The sequence below is a fragment of the Cetorhinus maximus genome, chromosome 17 (genome assembly GCF_964194155.1).
Source record: "Cetorhinus maximus chromosome 17, sCetMax3.hap1.1, whole genome shotgun sequence".
NCBI lineage: Eukaryota > Metazoa > Chordata > Chondrichthyes > Lamniformes > Cetorhinidae > Cetorhinus > Cetorhinus maximus.
The window spans coordinates 96468313-96489172 of NC_135895.1; the positions used below are offsets into that span (position 1 = coordinate 96468313).

A 20860-nucleotide genomic window follows, 5' to 3' on the forward strand; every position below is an offset into this window, starting at 1 on the left:
TGTTTTTATTTCAGATTTCCAGCATCTGCAAGCCATATCTACGGTTTGTATAACTGTGATCCCCATGACAGACTGGCATTGCAAACAAATAGTCATCCATTACATCACTTGTGTGGGAGATAACACCCTTGATCCAGCTGCTGGATTTGCAATGACTTAGCGTCAATTGTCCTACTTCACTGCTTAATACAATCTGTCGTACCAGCTTAATCTTCAAGCCAGAGTCATTGAGGTGATTGTGCCAGATTTGGGCTCTATAATGTGTCCTGTTATAAAGTATATCTATATTGTTAGCTTCCTCTATCTTAAATTCTGACTAGATCAAGTATGTCAGTTTTTAATGTGGTTTTGTTAATCGCACTCTGGAGGTGTTTCTTTTTTCTTTAAATTGATGTGGGAGGAGTAAAGAAAATTCTACTTTTTGCCCCAGTAGGTTTTGAACGATAGATATCAACATATTGTATCACTTGAAGCTGAAAAAGCCAGCCTGTTGCTCCAGGACCACACAGGGCCACTGATCTCTGGCACCTGGCCCTCAACACTCAGAGAACTCAGCCCGATTTGATTTTATGTTTATTTACTCATCTGCCCAATTAGAGTTTTGAGTGGCAGAAGGCTGCCTTTAACCTCTTGTTATCAGAACTTCAAGATCAGCTGCAATTAGCAACTTGAGATATACGGTTTACAAAGAAAAATCTTGCACACCTTTGCCATGAATAACAATGGTGACTTCCTTTGTAGATTCTGTCAGACAAATGTGAGTTTACATATGTAGTCATCGCAAATGAACGAAGTTTGACCAAAGCAAAATACTGCGGATGCTGGAAATCTGAAACAAAAACTAAAATAGCTGGAAAAACTCAGCAGGTCTGACAGCATCTGCGGGGAGGAACACAGCTGACGTTTCAAGTCCGTACGACTCTTCATCAGAACTAAGGAAATAGAGAAATGAGGTGAAATATAAGCTGGTTGAGGGGGTGGGACAGGTAGAGCTGGATAGAGGGCCAATGATAGGTGGAGGCAAAGAAGAGATTGCCAAAGATGTCAAAGACAAAAGGACAAAGGGGTGTTGACGGTGGTGATTTTATCTAAGGAATGTGCTAATGGTGACATTAAGGGTAGCAAGCAGGAAAGCAAGTGGCAGATGGCCCTAGTGGGGTGGGGTGGGAGGAAGGGATCAAAATGGGCTAAAAGGTGGAGATAAAACAATAGATGGAAATAAATTTAAAAATAGGTGGGAAAAGAAAAATATATATTTTTTAAATTATAAATTATTGGAAAAAGGGGGATCGGAAAGGGGGTGGGGATGGGGGAGAGAGTTCATGATCTGAAGTTGTTGAACTCAATATTCAGTCCAGAAGGCTGTAAAGTGCCTAGTCGGAAGATGAGGTGCTGTTCCTCCAGTTTGCATTGAGCTTCACTGGAACGTTGCAGCACACCAAGGACAGACATGTGGGCATGAGAGCAGGGTGGAGTGTTGAAATGGCAAGCGACAGGGAAGTCTGGGTCATGCTTACGGACAGACCGAAGGTGTTCCGCAAAGCGGTCACCCAGTCTGCGTTTGGTCTCTCCAATGTAGAAGAAACCGCATTGGGAGCAGCGAATGCAGTAGACTAAATTGAGGGAAGTGCAAGTGAAGCGCTGCTTTACTTGGAAGGAGTGTTTGGGCCCTTGGACGGTGAGGAGGGGGGAAGTAAAGGGGCAGGTGTTGCACCTTCTGCGGTTGCATGGGAAGGTGCCGTGGGAGGGGGTTGAGGTGTAGGGGGTGAAGGAGGAATGGACCAGGGTGTCACGGAGGGAACCATCCCTGTGGAAAGCTGCCGGGGGGGGATGATGGGAAGATGTGTTTGGTGGTGGCATCATGCTGGAGTTGGCGGAAATGGCGGAGGATGATCCTTTGAATGCGGAGGCTGGTGGGGTGATAAGTGAGGACAAGGGGGACTCTATCATGGTTCTGGGAGGGAGAGGAAGATGTGAGGGCGGATGCGCGGGAGATGGGCCGGACACGGTTGAGGGCCCTGTCAACCATCGTGGGTAGAAAACCTCGGTTAAGGAAGAAGGAAGACATGTCAGAAGAACTGTTTTGGAAAGTTGCATCATCAGAACAGATGTGACGGAGCCAAAGGAACTGAGAGAGTGGGATGGAGTCCTTACAGGAAGCAGGGTGTGAGGAGCTGTAGTCAAGGTAGCTGTGGGAGTCGATAGGCTTGTAATGAATATTGGTGGACAGTCTATCACCAGAAATTGAGACAGAAAGGTCAAGGAAAGGAAGGGAAGTGTGAGTGATGGACCACGTGAAAATGATGGAGGGGTGGAAATTGGAAGCAAAATTAAGAAATTTTTCCAGATCCAGATGAGAGCATGAAGTGGCACCAAAGCAATCATCGATGTACCGGAGAAAGAGTTGTGGGAGGGGGCCTGAGTAGGACTGGAACAAGGAATGTTCCACATACCCCATAAAGAGACAGGCATAGCTGGGGCCCATGCAGGTACCCATAGCCACACCTTTTATTTGGAAGAAGTGAGACGAGTTTAAGGAGAAATTGTTCAGTGAGAGAACAGGTTCAGCCAGACGGAGGAGAGTAGTGGTGGATGGGGATTGTTGGGGCCTCTGTTCAAGGAAGAAGCGGAGAGCCCTCAGACCATCCCGGTGGGGGATGGAGGTGTAGAGGTATTGGATGTCCATGGTGAAGAGGAGGCAGTTGGGGCCAGGGAACTGGAAATTGTTGATATGATGTAGGGCGTGAGAGGTATCGCGAACGTAGGTGGGAAGAGACTGGACAAGGGGAGAAAGAATGGAGTTAAGATAGCAAGAAATGAGTTCCGTGGGGCAGGAACAGGCTGACATGATCGGTCTACCGGGACAGTCCTGTTTGTTGATTTTGGGTAGGAGGTAGAAGCGGGCCGTCCGAAGTTGGGAGACTATGAGGTTGGAAGCTATGGAGGGAAGATCTCCAGAGGAGATGAGGTCAGTGACAGTCCTGGAAACAATGGCTTGATCTTTTCATTGAGAACTGTTGGCGTGACATCAGTCATCTCAATTTCTCTGCTCCTCTCACCCACTCTAACCTGTCTCTTTCTGAACTTGCTGCACTCCGTTCTCTCAGGTCCAACCCTGACTTTGTCATCAAACCTGCTGACAGGGGTGGTGCTGTTGTTGCCTGGCACACTGATCTCTACCTCGCAGAGGCTGAGCGTCAACTCGCAGACACTTCCTCCTACCTCCCCCTTGACCATGACCCCACCACTGAACATCAAGCCATTGATTCCAGGACTGTCACTGACCTCATCTCCTCTGGCTTCCAACCTCATAGTCTCCCAGCCTCGGACGGCCCGCTTCTACCTCCCTCCCAAAATCCACAAACAGGACTATCCCAGCAGACTGATCGTGTCAGCCTGTTCCTGCCCCACGGAACTCATTTCTCGCTATCTTGACTCCATTCGCTCTCCCCTTGTCCAGTTTCTTCCCACCTCCATCCGTGATTCCTCTCATGCCCTACATCATATCAACAATTTCCAGTTCCCTGGCCCCAACCGTCTCCTCTTCACCATGGACGTCCAATCCCTCTACACCTCCATCTACACCAGGATGGTCTAAGGGCTTTCCGCTTCTTCCTCAAACAGAGGCTTGAACAATCCCCATCCACCACTACTCTCCTCCGTCTGGCTGAACTTGTTCTCTCACTGAACAATTTCTCCTTAAATTCGTCTCACTTCCTCCAAATAAAAGGTGTGGCTATGGGTACCCGCATGGGCCCCAGTTATGTCTGTCTCTTTATGGGGTATGTGGAACATTCCTTGTTCCAGTCCTACACCGGCCCCCTCCCACAACTCTTTCTTCGGTACATCGTTGATTACTTTGGTGCTGCTTCATGCTCTCATCTGGATCTGGAAAAATTTATTAATTTTGCTTCCAATTTCCACCCTTCCATCATTTTCACTTGGTCTATCACTGACACTTCCCTTCCCTTCCTTGACTTCTCTGGTGATAGACTGTCCACCAATATTCATTACAAGCCTACTGACTCCCCACAGCTACCTCGACTACAGCTCCTCACACCCCGCTTCCTGTAAGGACTCCATCCCATTCTCTCAGTTCCTTCGCCTCCGTCGCATCTGTTCTGATGATGCTACCTTCAAAAACAGTTCCTTTGACATGTCCTCCTTCTTCCTTAACCGAGGTTTTCCACCCACGGTGCTTGACAGGGCCCTCAACCGTGTCCGGCCCATCTCCCGCGCATCCACCCTCACTCTTTCCTCTCCCTCCCAGAACCATGATAGGGTCCCCCTTGTTCTCACTTATCACCCCACCAGCCTCCGCATTCAAAGGATCATTTTCCGCCAACTCCAGCACGATGCCACCACGAAACACATCTTCCCTTCAATCCCCCTGGCAGCTTTCCACAGGGATCGTTCCCTCCGGGACACCCTGGTCCACTCCTCCATCACCCTCTACACCTCAACCCCCCCACCATGGCACCTTCCCATGCAGCCACAGAAGGTGTTACACCTGCCCCTTTACTTCCCCCCTCCTCACTGTCCATGGGCCCAAACACTCCTTTCAAGTGAAGCAGCACTTCACTTGCACTTCCCTCAATTTAGTTACTGCATTCGCTGCTCCCAATGCGGTCTCCTCTACACTGGAGACACCAAACACAGACTGGGTGACCGATTTGTGGAACACCTTCGGTCTGTCCACAAGCATGACCCAGACCTCCCTGTCGCTTGCCATTTCAACACACCACCCTGATCTCATGCCCACATGTCCGTCCTTGGCCTGCTGCAATGTTCCAGTGAAGCTCAACGCAAACTGGAGGAACAGCACCTCATCTTCTGACTAGGCACTTTACAGCCTTCCGGACTGAATATTGAGTTCAACAACTTCAGATCATGAACTCTCTCCTCCATCCCCACCCCCTTTTTCCAATAATTTATAATTTTAAAAAAATATATTTTTCTTTTTCCTCCTATTTTTAAATTTATTTCCATCTATTGTTTTATCTCCACCTTTTAGCCCATTTCGATCCCTTCCCCCCCACCCCACCCCCACTAGGGCCATCTGCCACTTGCTTGTCCTGCTTGCTACTCTTAATGTCACCATTAGCACATTCCTTAGATAATATCACCACCGTCTGCACCCCTTTGTCCTTTTGTCTATGATATCTTTGGCAATCTCTTCTTTGCCTCCACCTATCATTGGCCCTCTATCCAGCTCTACCTGTTCCCCCCCCCCCCTCACTCAACCTGGTTATATTTCACCTCATTTCTCCAATTCCTTACTTCTGATGAAGAGTCATACGGACTCGAAACGTCAACTGTGTTCCTCTCCGCAGATGCTTTCAGACCTGCTGAGTTTCTCCAGCTATTTTTGTTTTTATTTAAGTTTGACAGAAACTGGCTGGGTTAATTGTCAATAGTGTTAGCAACTCGGGATGTCTGTGCTCATTAACGTGGAACATGAACATTTCTCAATATTACTTTTTGACCTGAGATGTAAGAAATTGCCTGGATCAGGTATATTTTTGCCGTATCCGTAGTCCATATTTGAATATATTTCCACATCACTGCAATGAGACAGTCTTTTTCAAGCGAAAATATGACCTCCAATTAGAATTACTAAGCCAGCATTTAAAGATTTTGAAAAGGACTCTTTGAAAACATATCAAATATCTTTGTTATTTTGGTTCCAGAAAATGTTCAAGTATCGCTGAAAGCTATGTAGAATCTAATGATTGATTTTGCTTCTGCATAGATCTATACCTTGGAATAAATATAATTTGTAGTTTAGCCTGCTACTTGGTCTGTTGGTGTATTACATTTCTGCTCAGTAGGTAACAATTGAGATACAGTGGAGCATTCTGCACATCTTTCTGTTGTGTGATTTAAGAAAAGAGCAATTTTTTATTAAATCACTCCAAACCATTTAAAAGAAAGAGTTTTTGGGTTATGGGCATCATTGGTAAGGCCAGCATTTATTGTCCACTCCCCAGGTCTCTTTGAGAAGATGGTGATGAGTTGTAGCTCATGTGGTGAAGATATTCTGACAGTTCTGTTAGGGAGGGAGTTCCAGGAAGTTTCACCCATGATGATGAAGGGATGGCAATATACTGTACATTCAAGTCAGGATGATGTGTGACTGGAGGAGAATCTGAAGGTGATGGTGTTTCCCATGCACCCTCTGGTCTCATTCTTCTAAGTGGTGGAGGTCACAGATGTGGGAGGTGCTTGGTGGTTGGGCTGCTGATCAAGCAAACTGCTTTGTCCTGGGTAGTCGAACCTCAGACTCAGGGAGAACAATGCGGACTCCACCCTGGCCACAGAACAGTGGACCAGCTCTTTGCCCTCTCACGGATATTTGAGGGTTCATGGGAGTTTGTTAATTCGGCCTACCTCTGTTTTGTAGACCTGGAGAAGACATACGACTGCATTCTTCGGGATATCTTGTGGGAGGTGCTGCAGGAATATGAGGTGCCGGTGCCACTTCTGCATGCTTTCAAAACTTTTTCGCGGACAGAGAGTTGTGTCCGCATTCTCGGCATTAAGTCACATTCGTTCGAAGTGGGCTTTGCACTGCGCCAAGGATGTGACTTGTTTCCACTTCTGTTCATGATTTTCATGGACAGGATATCAAGGCATAGCCAAGGTATGGGGAGTAAGGATGTCTTGCTGCAATTATACAGGGCCTTGGTGAGACCACACCTGGAATATCGTGTGCAGCTTTTGTCTCCTAATCTGAGGAAGGATGTTCTTGCTATAGAGGGAGTGCAGCGAAGGTTTACCAGACTGATTCCTGGGATGGCGAGACTGACATATGAGGAGAGATTGAGTCGGTTAGGATTATATTCGCTGGAGTTCAGAAGAATGAGGGGGCATCTCATAGAAACCTATAAAATTCTAACAGGACTAGACAGGGTAGATACAGGAAGGATGTTCCCGATGGTGGGGGAGTCCAGAACCAGGGGTCACAGTCTGAGGATATGGGGTAGACCATTTAGGACTGAGATGAGGAGAAATTTCTTCACCCAGAGAGTGGTGAGCCTGTGGAATTCACTACCACAGAAAGTAGTTGAGGCCAAAACATTGTATGTTTTCAAGAAGGAGTTAGATAGCTCTTGGGGTGAAAGGGATCAAAGGATATGGGGAGAAAGCAGGAGCAGGCTATTGAGTTGGATGATCAGCCATGATCATAATGAATGGCAGAGCAGGCTCAAAGGGCCGAATGGCCTACTCCTGCTCCTATTTTCTATGAGTATCCAGTTTGGGGGCTTGAGGGTGGCATCTCTGCTGTTTGCAGATAATGTTGTGTTTCTTGCCACATCTGGCTGTGATCTCCAGCACGCATTCAAACGTTTCGCCGTCCAATGTGACATGGCTGTGATGCGGACCAGCATCTCCAAACCTGAGGTCATGGTTCTCTCCCGGAAAAGAGTGGGTTGCTCTCTTCAGGTGAGGGGGGAACAGCTTCCCTTGCTGGAGGAGTTCAAGTATCTCGGGATCTTGTTCGCGAATGATGGCGGGGGAAACGTGAGATTGATCGCAGTTCTGCGAGCACTCTTCTACCGGTCCGTGGTGGTGAAGCGGGAGCTGAGATTTAGGATGAATCTCTCTGTTTACCGGTCGATCTATGTCCCCATCCTCACCTATGGTTATGAACTGTGGGTAAAGGAAAAGATTGCGGGTACAAGTGGTGGAAATGAGGTTTCTGCACAGGGTTGCTGGGCATACTCTCTGGGACAGGGGGCAGAGTTCAGAAATCCGGAAGAGTCTTGGAGTAGAGTCACTGCTCCTCTGGACCGAGAGGTGCCAGCTGAGGCGGTTTGGAATTCTGATAAGGATGCCCCCTGGTAGGCTCCTACTGGAGCTGTACCAGGCATGGCCCATTGGGTGGAGACTTCGAGGCTGACCCAGAACACACTGGAGGGATTACATCTCTCGGCTGGCCTGGGAACTCCTGGGAATCCCCCAGGAGGAGCTGGAATCTGTGGCTGAGGAAAGGGAAGCCTGGTCGGCCCAGCTCACCTTACTGCCACTGTAACCCTCACCAGGAGAAGCGGTGTGAAAATGGATGGATGGATTGTGGGGTTCTATTTCCACTTCAACCAGCTCCCATCCCACCAATCACCACTCTCACATCCATTTCACACTCCACAGCACAACATTCCCTTGCCCAACAGTCAGCAATAAAAGCCACCAATAAATACCTTCACAAAACGTTTTTAAGCAAAAACACAGATAACAATACAAACAATAAACTTCCCTTCGTGTCTGTTTCGGGATGCCTTTGTCTGGCCTCGTGCTCCCATGCAGTGCCACCTCAGAGGCTGCAGCAAGGCTGGCAGAAGACTGCTGACTTTCACCGCAGGCGACATCAAATGGCCTTGCAGGACGACCTTGAGCAGCTCTGAGCCAAAAAGGCCCTACTTTGATCTGCGTCACTTTGGTATGGGTAGTAGCAGTCTGGGCTGGCTGGCTGAGAGGCACCAGCAAGGACACTGGCAGTAGTGGGAGAAAGGACAGCAGATTTGTGCTCCATGGAGCCGCCGGCATTCCTCGGGATGACACCTCTGCAATCCTAGTAATCTGCAGAAGGACAGATTCCTGGACTGCTATGAGAGCCTACATGACCTGTCAAGCACTGATATCCGCACCCATGATAGCAACAGTCTGAACCTCCATGGCAGTAGCCAAGGATCTCATGACATCTGTCTGAGTTTTCACGACAGCATTTGAGAGGTTGGACGGCATCTGCCTGTGTTGCAGTGGAAGTTGAGACAGCAGCCATCAGGTGCTCCATCATGGGTCGGTCCAGCAATACCTCATGGGGCTGGCCAGCACTTTTGCAATGGAAGGAATGGATTGCGTAGGCTGTGCAGTAAGTTCTGCCATGTTGGAGTCAGTCTCCTCCATGGTCCTAGAACATAATTGGAGGTTACCTGGGAGGCCTGCCAATGCACCAAGTGCCTCGGTGTGCTCTCTCATCACCGTTCCCCGATCAAAGTCCTCATCTGAGTTTGCAGTGGCAGAATTTGTCTATAATCTTGTGCTCCAGGATGCTGACGAATGAACGACTCTCCCCCTGGCCTTGCTACAGCCCACTCATGCTTGGTGACTCACCAAATGCTATTTGTGACTCTATACTACCCTCGAAATACCAGTATCAAAGTGCCAGTATCTGAGCTGATGACTGCTAAGATCAAGTGATGTTGCCTCCTCATCACTTTCGTAGGGTAGCGCTCTCTTCACCTCTCTCTCTCTCTCCCCCTCCTACATCTGCTGAGGCTGACCAGATAGCAGTTCTTCTCTATCTGAAAGCAGAAGGGGAAAGTTGGGGCGAGGGAAGGGGATGGGAAGGAAAGCAGATTTCTTTGGTCACACAAGCTGAAGTTTCCATTTGATGCCACATCTGAGGATGAGAATGAGGAGGGAGTTGAAAGATGATAAGGTTGTTGTTTACCGTTTACCTGGGCAGTCTCTCCTGCATCAGATGTCATGGGCTGTCTTGCCTCCATCCCCATGATACAAAACAACATTTCCTCTAGGGAGCTCAGGAGATGGAGCTGCGGAGTACCCCCCTACCCCCACCCAGCCTCTACTGCTTCCTGGTGTTATGGGCAACCTTTGCCTGAAAGAGTGTAGAGTGTCAGTGATTGTGTGGTACTGTACTTAGGTGATGCGCCTGCCGTAGCTGACTAGTTAGAGGTGTGCGGGGGCAGGGAGAGGTGGGTGTGATGTTAGCAGTGTTTGTAGATGTGTGTGGGTGAGTTGGAGTTTGTGAATGTTAGGCACGAGTCCTGAGTGCCAGGGAATGCAGCTGGGTGAGTAATGGGGTGTGATGCAAAGTGAGAGGTTGTTGATGTGGTGGGCATGAGATGTACTGTGAGGATGCATTCACTCATCTATGCCACCCATGTGAAGTCATTGTCCTTTTTGCTGCATTGCTTCCACATTCATGGTGCAAGACTCCTGGGAATTCGTCCCCCGAGCGACAGGCTTCTTGTTTTTTTGATGACTTCTTTTCCTGGAGTACACTTCGGTGACCAGAGATTTTAGTATGGTGTCGCTAAAGTGGGGAGCCCTCTCCTTTGCCAACTGAGGCATCCTTATAATCTTGTGAAATGATTTTTCATCACTTGTGATTTCAGGTGTGTAGTCTCCTTTAATTGGCAATGAGCCTTTAAAAGGAGCAGGCAGTCTGGAGCACATGGTTGCCAAACATTGCTGCTGGGCCCCCCCCTACTCAGTGCAGAGGCTGCAGGCAGCATGGAGAGCAACAAAGCAGCATGGGAGCCACTCGGCCCAACGCTACTATCAGTCAAATGAGGTGGGTAGATGAAAATTGATCTGATGTAGGCAGGTCGCAAATCATGAGTCCTGCGTCCAAAAATCAGGGCAACACAATTTTTTGCTGCACATACCTTCCAAAATCCCTGCAAAGATTCAGTGATTTCCTCCGTGTATATTAGCAGAACTTTTGGGGTTTGAGATTCACCAGTTGTTGCTCCTTGTACATTAAACTTTTCAAATGTAAGAAAAGGGGAAATTGAAGTGGGCAGGCGATTGACCTCATCTTGAGAAATTCCTACAAAATATTTCTCCCTCCTGTCATAACTCTTATACTCTGATGTGTTTGATGTTTTAAATTACACCATGTTTGCCACATTCTGATGAACATCTATCCATTAACAATGCACTTTTGCGTTTTTATTAACAATGTAACATTTATCCTGTTCTAAATTACAGGAATATTCATGCATTGCCTTGATGGTTTTTCCCAGGAACCCCTTACTTGATTCGCTCGAGTCAGGTTCTTGCCCAAGACTGAAACGGCTTTTATCAAAGTCATGAATGACTTCCTATGTAACTTTGACAAAGGTAAACTATTCCTCCTCATCTTTTTTGAACACTGATGATACTCAGCTCTATGTCACCACCGCCTCTCTCAACTCCTTCACCGTCTCTAAATTATCAGCATGTTTACCTGATATCCAGTACTGTGTGAGCAGACATTTCCTCCAGCTAAATATTGGGAAGACCAAAACCACTCTCTTTGGTCTCTGCTACAAATTCCATTCTCTAGCTACTGGCTTCATCCTTCACCCTGGAAACTGGCTGAAGTTGAACCAGAATGTTCACAATCCTGGTGACATATTTGACCCCAAGGTGAGCTTCTGACCACATACTGGCGCAATCTCTAAGAATGCTTATTTCCAACTTCTGCAACATTACTCGACTCTGGTCTGCTGCTGAAACCCTCATCCATGCCTTTGTTACCTCTACACTTGATTATCCCAATACGTTCTTGGCTGGCTTCCCACATTCTACTCTCGGTAAACTTGAGGTCATCCAAAACTCTGCTGCTGTGTCCTTATTTGTATCAAGTCCTGTTCACCCATTACCCTCATGCTCACTGTCCTACACTGGCTCCCGGTTAAGCAATGCTTCGATTTTAAAATTCTCACCCTTGGTTTCGAATCCCTCCATGGCCTTGCCCCTCCCTATCTCTGTAATCTATGCCAGCCCCACAGCCTTCCAAGATATCTGCAATCCTCTAATCCTGGCCTCCTGAGCATTCCCGATTTTAATTGCTGCACCATTGGTGGCGATGCCTTCAGCTACCTAGGCCCTAAGCTCTTCCCTCCCTAAACCTCTCCAACTCCATCTCTCTTCCTATAAGGTGCTCCTTAAAATCTACCTCTTTGACCAAACTTCCTTAATATCTCCTTATGTGGCTTGCTGTCAAATTTTGCTTTATAGTGCTCCTGTGAAGTGCCTTGGGACATTTTATATTAAAAGTGCTATATAAATACAAGTTGTGGTTGGTCTTTGCAGCGTGTACAGTCATTCCCTTCATTTCCTGCCAAATCCTTTGCATTCTTGGAATTGTAATCATCCTTGCAGAAGGGTGACCCCTTGTAAACTGCTTCCTGTAGTACATTTCATTCTGACTTCTATACTTTTATGTTTCTATACACGCCTCATTCTCTGCCTCGCATAGTCTTACATATGCCTCATTCTCTGGTTATTTGGAGCTTTTATGAATATAAAAGCTATCTTCTGATACTCCATTACAGCAATGACGAGAACTATACAGCCATTATCTCCTCTGATTGTAGATTCACTCCACAGCTGCATTAGTGAATGTGGAGAGATTTATGCTAGTTAAGTGACTCACTGGTTGCCTGTAAAATGTCAATGGGTCATTACTGTAGGTGGGTCCTGATTGTTCAGACAATACTGCCAGCATATATGTGCATTTCCAAAACAATTATACATGCATTCCACTATTCCATTGTGTATTCATTAGTATTTTGTACTTAAGCATAAAAAGAGGTCTCCTCCATTTAATGCTAAGTAAGTTTCAGCCCTTGGTTGTTCTGCACAGGGTGAGGCTACAGGCTTCTCAGCATCAACATCAATTTATATTTATATAGTACCTTTAATATAATGAAATGTTCCAAGGAGCATTATAAAATAAAATGTGATCCTGAGCCATAAAAGGAAATATTAGGTCAGATGAAGTAAAGTGGTGGAGAGTCTTAAGGGAGTGTATTCCAAGAGTTTAGGGTTTAGGCAACTGAATGTGTGGCCACTGATGGTGGAACTGTTAAAATTGAGGATGTTCGCAGGAGGCCAGAATTAGAGCAGCATAGATATCTTGGAGGGTTGCGGGCTGAAGGATATTACAGAGACAGGGAGGGGGAAAAGTTTCAGATGGATTTAAGAATAAGGTTGAGAATTTTAAAATTGAGGTGTTGCTTGACTGGAAGCAGATGTAGGTAGATGTGAGCACAGGGGTGACAGGAGAATTTGACCTGATGCAATTTAAGACAGGGGCAGCGGAGTTTAGGATGACTTCAAGTTTATCAAGGGTAGAATATGGGAGACCAGCAGTGATAAAAGGTACCTTCTCTGCCTTTATAGAAGGCTAAATATTAAAGTTAACTGCAACACATGGTTGCAACTAAGAATAATGACTAACCATTAAATTAAAAAAAGCTTTGAATGTGGGCAATGATTTACAAATTTGATGAGGAAAAGAGAGTGGGAGAGATCCTGCCAAGTACCACAGGGCCAGCCCAGCCTCATGGGATGCATTGTTCTTCCCTTTTCTTATATATAAAGTAATATAAAAAATGAGGCAGTCCAGAAATAACCTAAAGATAACCTTTTCAGTTCAATGTAGAAAACCCCAGAGGAGTTGCAAATGAGGAGCTCAGTAGCACCACTGAGCACTCATTAGAAGGCTGCCAACTGCACTAAGCCAATCACGTGGTGCTGACTGTCAAATGCACTGTATGATGTGTATAGGACCAACTATGCCAATTGTTTTACTGCAATAACAATTTTTTATTGCATTTTTAATAAACATCCTCACGCTTTTCACAGTGGAGAAACAGATAATGATTTAACGAGTAGAAGGTGAATGAAAGCATAGTTTAAATAATAGGTTTCCAAAGGCAGAGAGGTTTAGGTGGGTCAATTAACCTCTGTCACCATTAGTGGAATAAGAAGCACTGGAGGCCAGAGGCTAAAAGCCATAAGTAAAGATGTAGGATTGGAGAGATAGGATGGGGTCCACCCATGCAAGAAATGGGCCAGCAGGATTTGGTGCAACGGTGGAGTTTTGAACACATTGGTGTTTGAGTAGAGGAAAGTTTAGGTGGCTGCTGAGGAGGGCATTGGGGATATCAAATTTGGGAGTGACAAAAGCCTGGATGAGTTTCAGGAGTGGTAAATAAGAACATAAGAAATAGGAACAGGGATAGACCATTTGGCCCCTCGAGCCTGCTCCGCCATTCAACGAGATCATGGATGATCATGTGCTTCAATTTCCACATTCCCATCTAACCCTAATAACCTTCGATTCCCTTGCCTAACAAGAATCTATCCACCTCTGCCTTAAAAATATTCTATGACCCCACCTCCACCACCTTCTGAGGCAGAGAATTCCAAAGTCACACAACCCTCAGAGAAAAAATTTCTCCACGTCTGTCCTAAAAGGGCGACCCCTAATTTTAAAACAGTGCCCCCTAGTTCTGGACTCACCCACAAGAGGAAACATCCTTTCCACGTCCACCTTGTCAAGGCCATTCAGGATCTTGTATACTTCAATCAAATCACCCCTCACTCTTCTAAACTCCAGTGGAAACAAGCCCAGTCTGTGCAACCTTTCCTCATAAGACAACCCACTCATTCCAAGTATCAATCTAATAAACCTCCTTTGAACCGCCTCCAATGCATTTACATCCTTCCTTAAATAAGGAGACCAAAGCTGCTCACAGTATTTGAGGTGCGGCCTCACCAATGCCCTGTATAACTGAAGCGTAACATCCTTACTTTTATGTTCAAACCCTCTCGTAATAAAGGATAGCATTCCATTACTTCCTGTAACTTTTTGTGACTCATGCACTAGAACACCTGGATCCCTCTGCACCTCAGAATTATTCAGCTGTTCTCCATTTAAGTAATACCCTGCTTTTTGTTCTTCCTGCCAAAGTGAACAACTTCACATTTTCCCACATTAAACTCCATTTGCCAGATCTTTGCCCACTCAACCTATGTTCATCTGCAACCTCCTCAGAACATACTTTCCTACCTTTGTGTCATCTGCAAATTTAGCTACCATGTCTTCACTCCGCTCATCAAAATCATTGACGTAAATCGTAAAAAGTTGAGGCCCCAGTACAGACCCCTGTGGGACTCCACTTGTCACATCCTGTCAATCAGAAAAAGACCCATTTATACGTACTCTCTGTTTTCTGCCAGCCAGCCAATCTTCTATCCATGCTACCCCCTACACCATGCACTTTTACTTTCCGTAATAATCTTATAAGGTAATGGAAGAGGCTTAATGATGTTATAAAGACATATGACAGATAGGATATGGGATTTAAAACTCAGCTCAGGATTGAACAGAATATTGAGGTCATGGGCTTGACGAGCAAGCAGCTGGGGTGTGATGAAGTCAGAGACTCGGGTACAGAATTTTGACTAGGAGCTAAATAAGATGGCTTCAGTTTACACAATCTACAATTGGAGAAAGTTCCGATTCTTCCATAACGATGGACTAAATATGCTATTTCATCTGTGCCAGCAACAATGTAGCAACAACATAACTGAATGCTTTGGCTCTATTGGGATAAAAATGCAGCCCTTGCAATTATATTATATAGAACAGGCACCAAGTTCAGTAGACTAAGCATGCAACATTGCAAAGGCCAGCTACAATGTAGAACCAACTAAGCTAAGTGCATCACGAGAGCAAATTTTCAGGGCTGGTAATGCCAGTCATTTCAAAGTTTTGCAAGTGTCTGATCAGCTGACTATTAACATAGTTCCAAAGCCCCAGTGTCCTAAGTTTCAAATAATAGTATGGCTACACAAATTAAGCCTTAATAAGTATCAGCTAATACCACATAAACACTTATATGGCATCAGCTAATACCACACAAGCAGTAATATAGTACTGTACCAGCTAATAATACAAAAATATTAGATAATACTGTGAAGCACTAATATCAGCTAATATCGCGCAGGCACTAACACATCAGCCCCTTGTTGGACAATTATATAATCGTGGCAAATTAATTCATCCAATGAAACAGAAGCTTAAACTTTGGAACTGAATTGGTCTCATATGTTTTAAAAATATACCTTAAATCAGCTAATACTTAATACTGGAATTAGGGAGGGAGATTCAAAACTGGGCCTTCCCCTTGCTTCATGCCTATTTACTTATTTTTTCACTGCCAATTTGCTCTTTTTCTGTCCTCCCCTTGGATTCATTATCTCGTTAGGCACCTTGCAGTACCTTGTTCAATGAGTCCACAGAGTGAGTGCTGGCAAGCACCACAGCTGAAACCAACCTTGTTCTTACTTGCCATCTAAACATGAGCCTTTCCAGCAGGATATGTTGGATTCTAATCAGAAACGGAAACCCTGGTCAACTTTCCTCTCCCTAATTTGGGGGTCTTGAGGCCAATTACAGGAGCTTTACTACCTCTAGCTGAGATCAGTTAACTCAACACTGATAGGTGATTGAACCTCAAACTATCCTGATCCATACAGCTCCAAATATTGGGGAATCTAGTAAAACAACTGATTTGATTCAGCTCTAATACTTTTTGCGATAATTCTTATGCTGCATATCAACACAAATTAACAAATAGATAACTAGTGCTCATTTCACCACAGTAAGTTTATTAAGTAATTCCCACCGTTCTTCTTAAACCCAGCTCTCGGCTAGCAACATCACATATATAAACCGAGTTAAATGTACCCTTTAGGGAGGTCTTCAGTCAGCACCAAAGCATCAAATTTGTTGTCTGGTGTCAGAGATTTCCTTCTAATAATTCTCAGACTTACTGAACTGTAATGATGAGAAGCCACTTGCCAATTTTGCCAATTGCACCTGCTGTGCCAGCTTCCTGTGAACATGTTATTGAACAACACGTCACCTATTAGTACCTGAAAGAGGAAGTTCTGGAGGGACCAATAACTGAAGTTTCTCAGTTTCCATATCAATTACAGAATGCAAAAATGTTTCATGCTTAAATTAGTGCCTCACAAAATGCTTCAATACATTCTGTGAGAGGAAGACAGAAGTCATGCCTTATATTTCTGCATATGTTGCTATTAGTGAAGCCTGACTTTCTACAATGGTGTATCACCATTCATTGAAGGGTCTCCCCCTTTAAAATCCTTTCCTTCAAATTTTGTTTTATAATTGAATCAATGCATTTAAATGACCATGTGATGAACTACAGTTGAAGGGAATTCAAGGGAGGCTACAGTCAGAATTGCAGAGGATGCTCACAGGCACAAAGAACTAGAGGTGGTTGCAAAGGGGGCGAATTCAAATTGGAGAGACTTATGAACAAGAACAAGGATTTTGAATTCAATCAATTGTGGGATGGGGAGCCAGTGGGTGTTAGTAAGGATGAGGTGATAGGGAAATGAAACTTAGTGAGGAGGAGGAGGATGCGAATTTTGGACAAGTTGTAGTTTGTGTAAAATAAAATTTAGGAAGCCAGCCAAAAGATTGAAAAGTCAATCCTAGATGGATGAAAGTTCTCAAATTGGACAGGGAAACCAGTGGATAGTGTATGGGATACTGTGGCAGTCCTGCTGGATTCCGTTTTATGGGCAATCCCACAACATTCTTCTGTGGGTTATTTCCTTTGTAATGATGTAAGTAATAGGTCCAAGTAAAAGGCGCTGGAGGGTGCATTGTTATTCTGAAGAAAACAAGTGAGAATTCATTGAAATTTGGATTTGGATTTGGATTCATTTCTTAAAAAATTCTCGTTTCTGTCTCTTGAACTTGCGCAGTTTGTTTTTTTTGAGATAATGGCAAAGGTGCCATTCCTGCATGTGTCCTATCAAGTGTTAAAAATAGCAATTTGGTGATGTATTGGAAGAAAGACACAATGTAACTTTAATAAAGGTCTGCAGTTACAAGATGAGATAGAAGCATTAATTTTATTCCCATTAAATATTTTCATGTCAGTCGCAGTACCTTTATCAAGCACCTCAAATCAAGAATAGCAAGAGTTCGAAGCACAGTAAAGCTCCTTATTCTATACCCAACAATGCAATTTAACCTGAAATTCGGAAGTGCACCTCTGCCAAAAAATTGTGTTGTACCAACAAATTTTCACTTCCTGTATCAAACGCTGGATCCTGGCATTAGAAGGGGTAAATTTTCTAATACCCACCCACTTACAATTATCATAGTGATCCCTGAAATACACAGTTGTGTGTATGGAATTCAAGTTTAGGTGAGCGCAGATAAACACAGCGTTTGCAGTGAGCAATATTCAAACACACCTGGAAGAGTAGAGCTGATTTTCAGACCGCTAGCTGTGGATTCTTCAGTTTCAGGTATTGAAACTGCATGTTACACATTCAGCACCGCTTTACTTTCTAACACATTTATATTTACCACAGTTACAAATGCAGTCCATTCATCTACAGTCCAAAGATCAGGGAAAAATAATCACTTATAGGGAGTTTGATTAGTGATTCTACACAAAATGTGAGACCATCAATTTGAGATTACAGACGAGCTACAGTGGATGTATGAGGATGGCGCAAGATAGATGAACGTGACATACCATAACAGCAGACCTCCTGGTAGGAGTAACTACAAGCAGCAGCAATTTCAGGTGCTGACTGACCAGCTACGCAGTTGCAGTGTTTTTTAGTTTTTATCCCTAATTCTCGAATCTTTATGTAACTCATTCTAGTGCTATGTAAAAATGGTGATTAACTCTGCAAAGAAAGTGTGGGAAGCAATGTTTGAGCATTCAGTAATCAGCAGGACACCATTTTCAGGGTCATGAGCCTGTAACTCTGTTAAACAGCTTTGCTGATTAGCATTATTTGACTGCTGCTATTTCGATGGGTAGGTGCTTGGCACTGACTTGTCACCTTCCCTGGATGCGTCAACTGAGAGCAGGATTCCAGCATAAAGGTCGTGTGGGCATCGGCCCCACAATCTATCATGATCTGGCACTGTGTGTTGATTCTGTCATAGGAGAGGCAGCTAGCAAAGAAATAAAAAGAATCTCACGTTATTTACTGTAAGAATAGCATTCTTTGAATCCAGGTGTCGAGGCTATTTGTCATTGCAGGATACAGATGTCATTTAGACCTATGCTTTGCTGTTGTATTTTAGTATCACATGAAATTAAGGCTGTCAAATTTCTAAAATTCAAACCTAACGAAAGTCTGGTTTTTAAAACAGAAGTCTATTTTTTTCCCCATTTATTTAGTGATGTGATCTCATGGTGTGGATGCACTAGTAAGATTTCTAATGAATTTCAATAGCAAGAGAAGTCATCAAAATGCAAGCTAAACTCCCAGCCCTATTCTATTCCTCAGTATGTTTTGGACTTTGGGAAAGGTGACTATCTGAATTGCTCAATGGCTTTGTCATCATGCCAAGGTGTTCATTAAAAATTTGGTATAAACCATTTTTAATAGATGCAACTATTCTACAATTTGATTAAATACACAAACATTTTAATTAAATATAGACACTTGCAATTCAAGTAATCAGTCCAGGATATTGTTACAGGCACACAGGTTTTTTTTTACATGATTTGCTGGTTACATTAAATACTAATCAGGAGTTAATCTCAGGCTTATCTCAGAACCATGCCCCAGAAATTCCTATGAAAAAATTACAAATAATAACAAATTTGGGTTTGTTACACTTAAACATTCTGTGCCCTGTTGCATAATTCAGCTCAGAACGCCAGGTTAACCATAAGTTTAAAATGATCATGCGTCTCTTATTTCACTTTTAATTCCTCGATGGCCAATCTACACATTGGGATAAATGCAGCAATTATTCTTTGCTTGTATCTGTAAATGGCAGCATGGGTTTTGCATTAGTAGCTAAAAATAAGATGAAAAGAAATGGAAAATATAAACAAATCAGCCACTGATATTGCACTGAGTGCCTGAAATAGAATAATTTTCAATTCTCAATGCTAAAAAGTAAAATAAAAGATGTGGATTAATTAAGATTCAAGGTTAAATTAGAATTTGCTTGACATTAGGATGCAACTATTCTACAATTTGAGGGCACAAACTTGACTCACATAAGGCTTTCCTGGAGTGCTCCTTTAATGGAAAAGATAAAATTAAACAACTGGGGCATTGAACTGCAACAAAGAAAATAAAAATCCTCAATAAATGTGTCAATTTTGTTATACAACACATTGTAGGCATAGACAAAAACCGTCTCAACACATTTAGTGGACAATAGTTGGTTCTGATTGGAATTCCTGTTCCTTCCATAAAGGGTAATTCAGCGTAATCAGCTTTTTGGTATTCTTCAGTGAGTTCAGAAATATCATGTCTTCTTTGCTGAGTGAAAAATCAAAGACCTGTAAAACAAATCACAGTCATCTGTCCCAGTGTATCACGAAAATACAGTCGCCACCCTGGAGGTTCGAAAAATAGCATTGTGTGGGGCAGATGCAATTATTCTTACAAAGGCAACTGTTATAATTTAGCCAAGATTATTGCACTGTTCAGCTTTCTCATGTAATGCAAGGAAAGACAATTAAACTTAAAACTCATAAAATTATAGCTCGACATTTATACTATAGATTTTTGTAGATCCACAAAATCAGAGCATTAAAAAAATAGAAAACCATTCACTTCACACAAGCTTTGGGTCAGTTGTCCTTTAAACACTACTCTCTATGCATGTCACCCTCTGCTGACGATTTTTTCCATATTACCCTCTGAATATTATTCCCTGCAGATGTCTCTCTACATCCCAGGGTACTAAAGGAGGTGGCTGTGGAAATAATGGATATGTTGGTTGTCATCTTCCAAAATTTGGTAGACTCTGGAACAGTCCTGGCACATTGGAGGGAGGCAAATGTAACTCCACTATTTAAAAAAGGAGGGAGGGAGAAAACAGCGAATTACAGACCCGTTAGCCTAACCTCAGTAGTAGGGAAAATGTTAGAGTATTATAAAGGATGTGATAACATGACATTTAGAAAATATCAATGGAATTCAAAGTCAACATGGATTTATGAAAGGGAAATCATGTTTGACAAACCTACAAGCATTCTTTGAGGACGTAACTAGCGGAATAGATAAGGGAGAACCATGGATGTGGTGTATTTGGATTTTCAGAAAGTTTTTGATAAAGTCCCACATAAGAGATTAGTGTGTAAAATTAAAGCACATGGGATTGGGGGTAATATATTGGGGAGAAGTCGCCGCAGACACCGCGACTCAGGAGGGAATCGAGGAGGACCCACTGTCAAAGAACGGAATAGCCCCAAACATTACATTGCTGTAGTGTTTCCTTCCATTCCTCCTCCTCAAA

At 43.9% G+C, this 20860-nt stretch overlaps 1 protein-coding gene across 2 annotated transcripts in view; it reads right to left on the reverse strand.

The window, feature by feature from the left end:
* Positions 1–17462: 17462 nt before the first annotated feature.
* The window catches only part of LOC144692622 (putative oxidoreductase ZK1290.5), a 139916-nt gene continuing 136518 nt past the window's right edge, over positions 17463–20860 (reverse strand). Inside the window, exon 8 of one of the 2 annotated variants that reach the window (XM_078561678.1) lies at positions 17463–19898. Coding sequence is in view for 1 of the 2 variants with exons in the window: in XM_078561677.1 (XP_078417803.1) it covers positions 19764–19898 (135 nt within the window). In the remaining variant the exon portion in view is untranslated. The remainder of the gene's footprint in view (positions 19899–20860) is intronic. The other variant, XM_078561677.1, reaches the window with a different exon arrangement.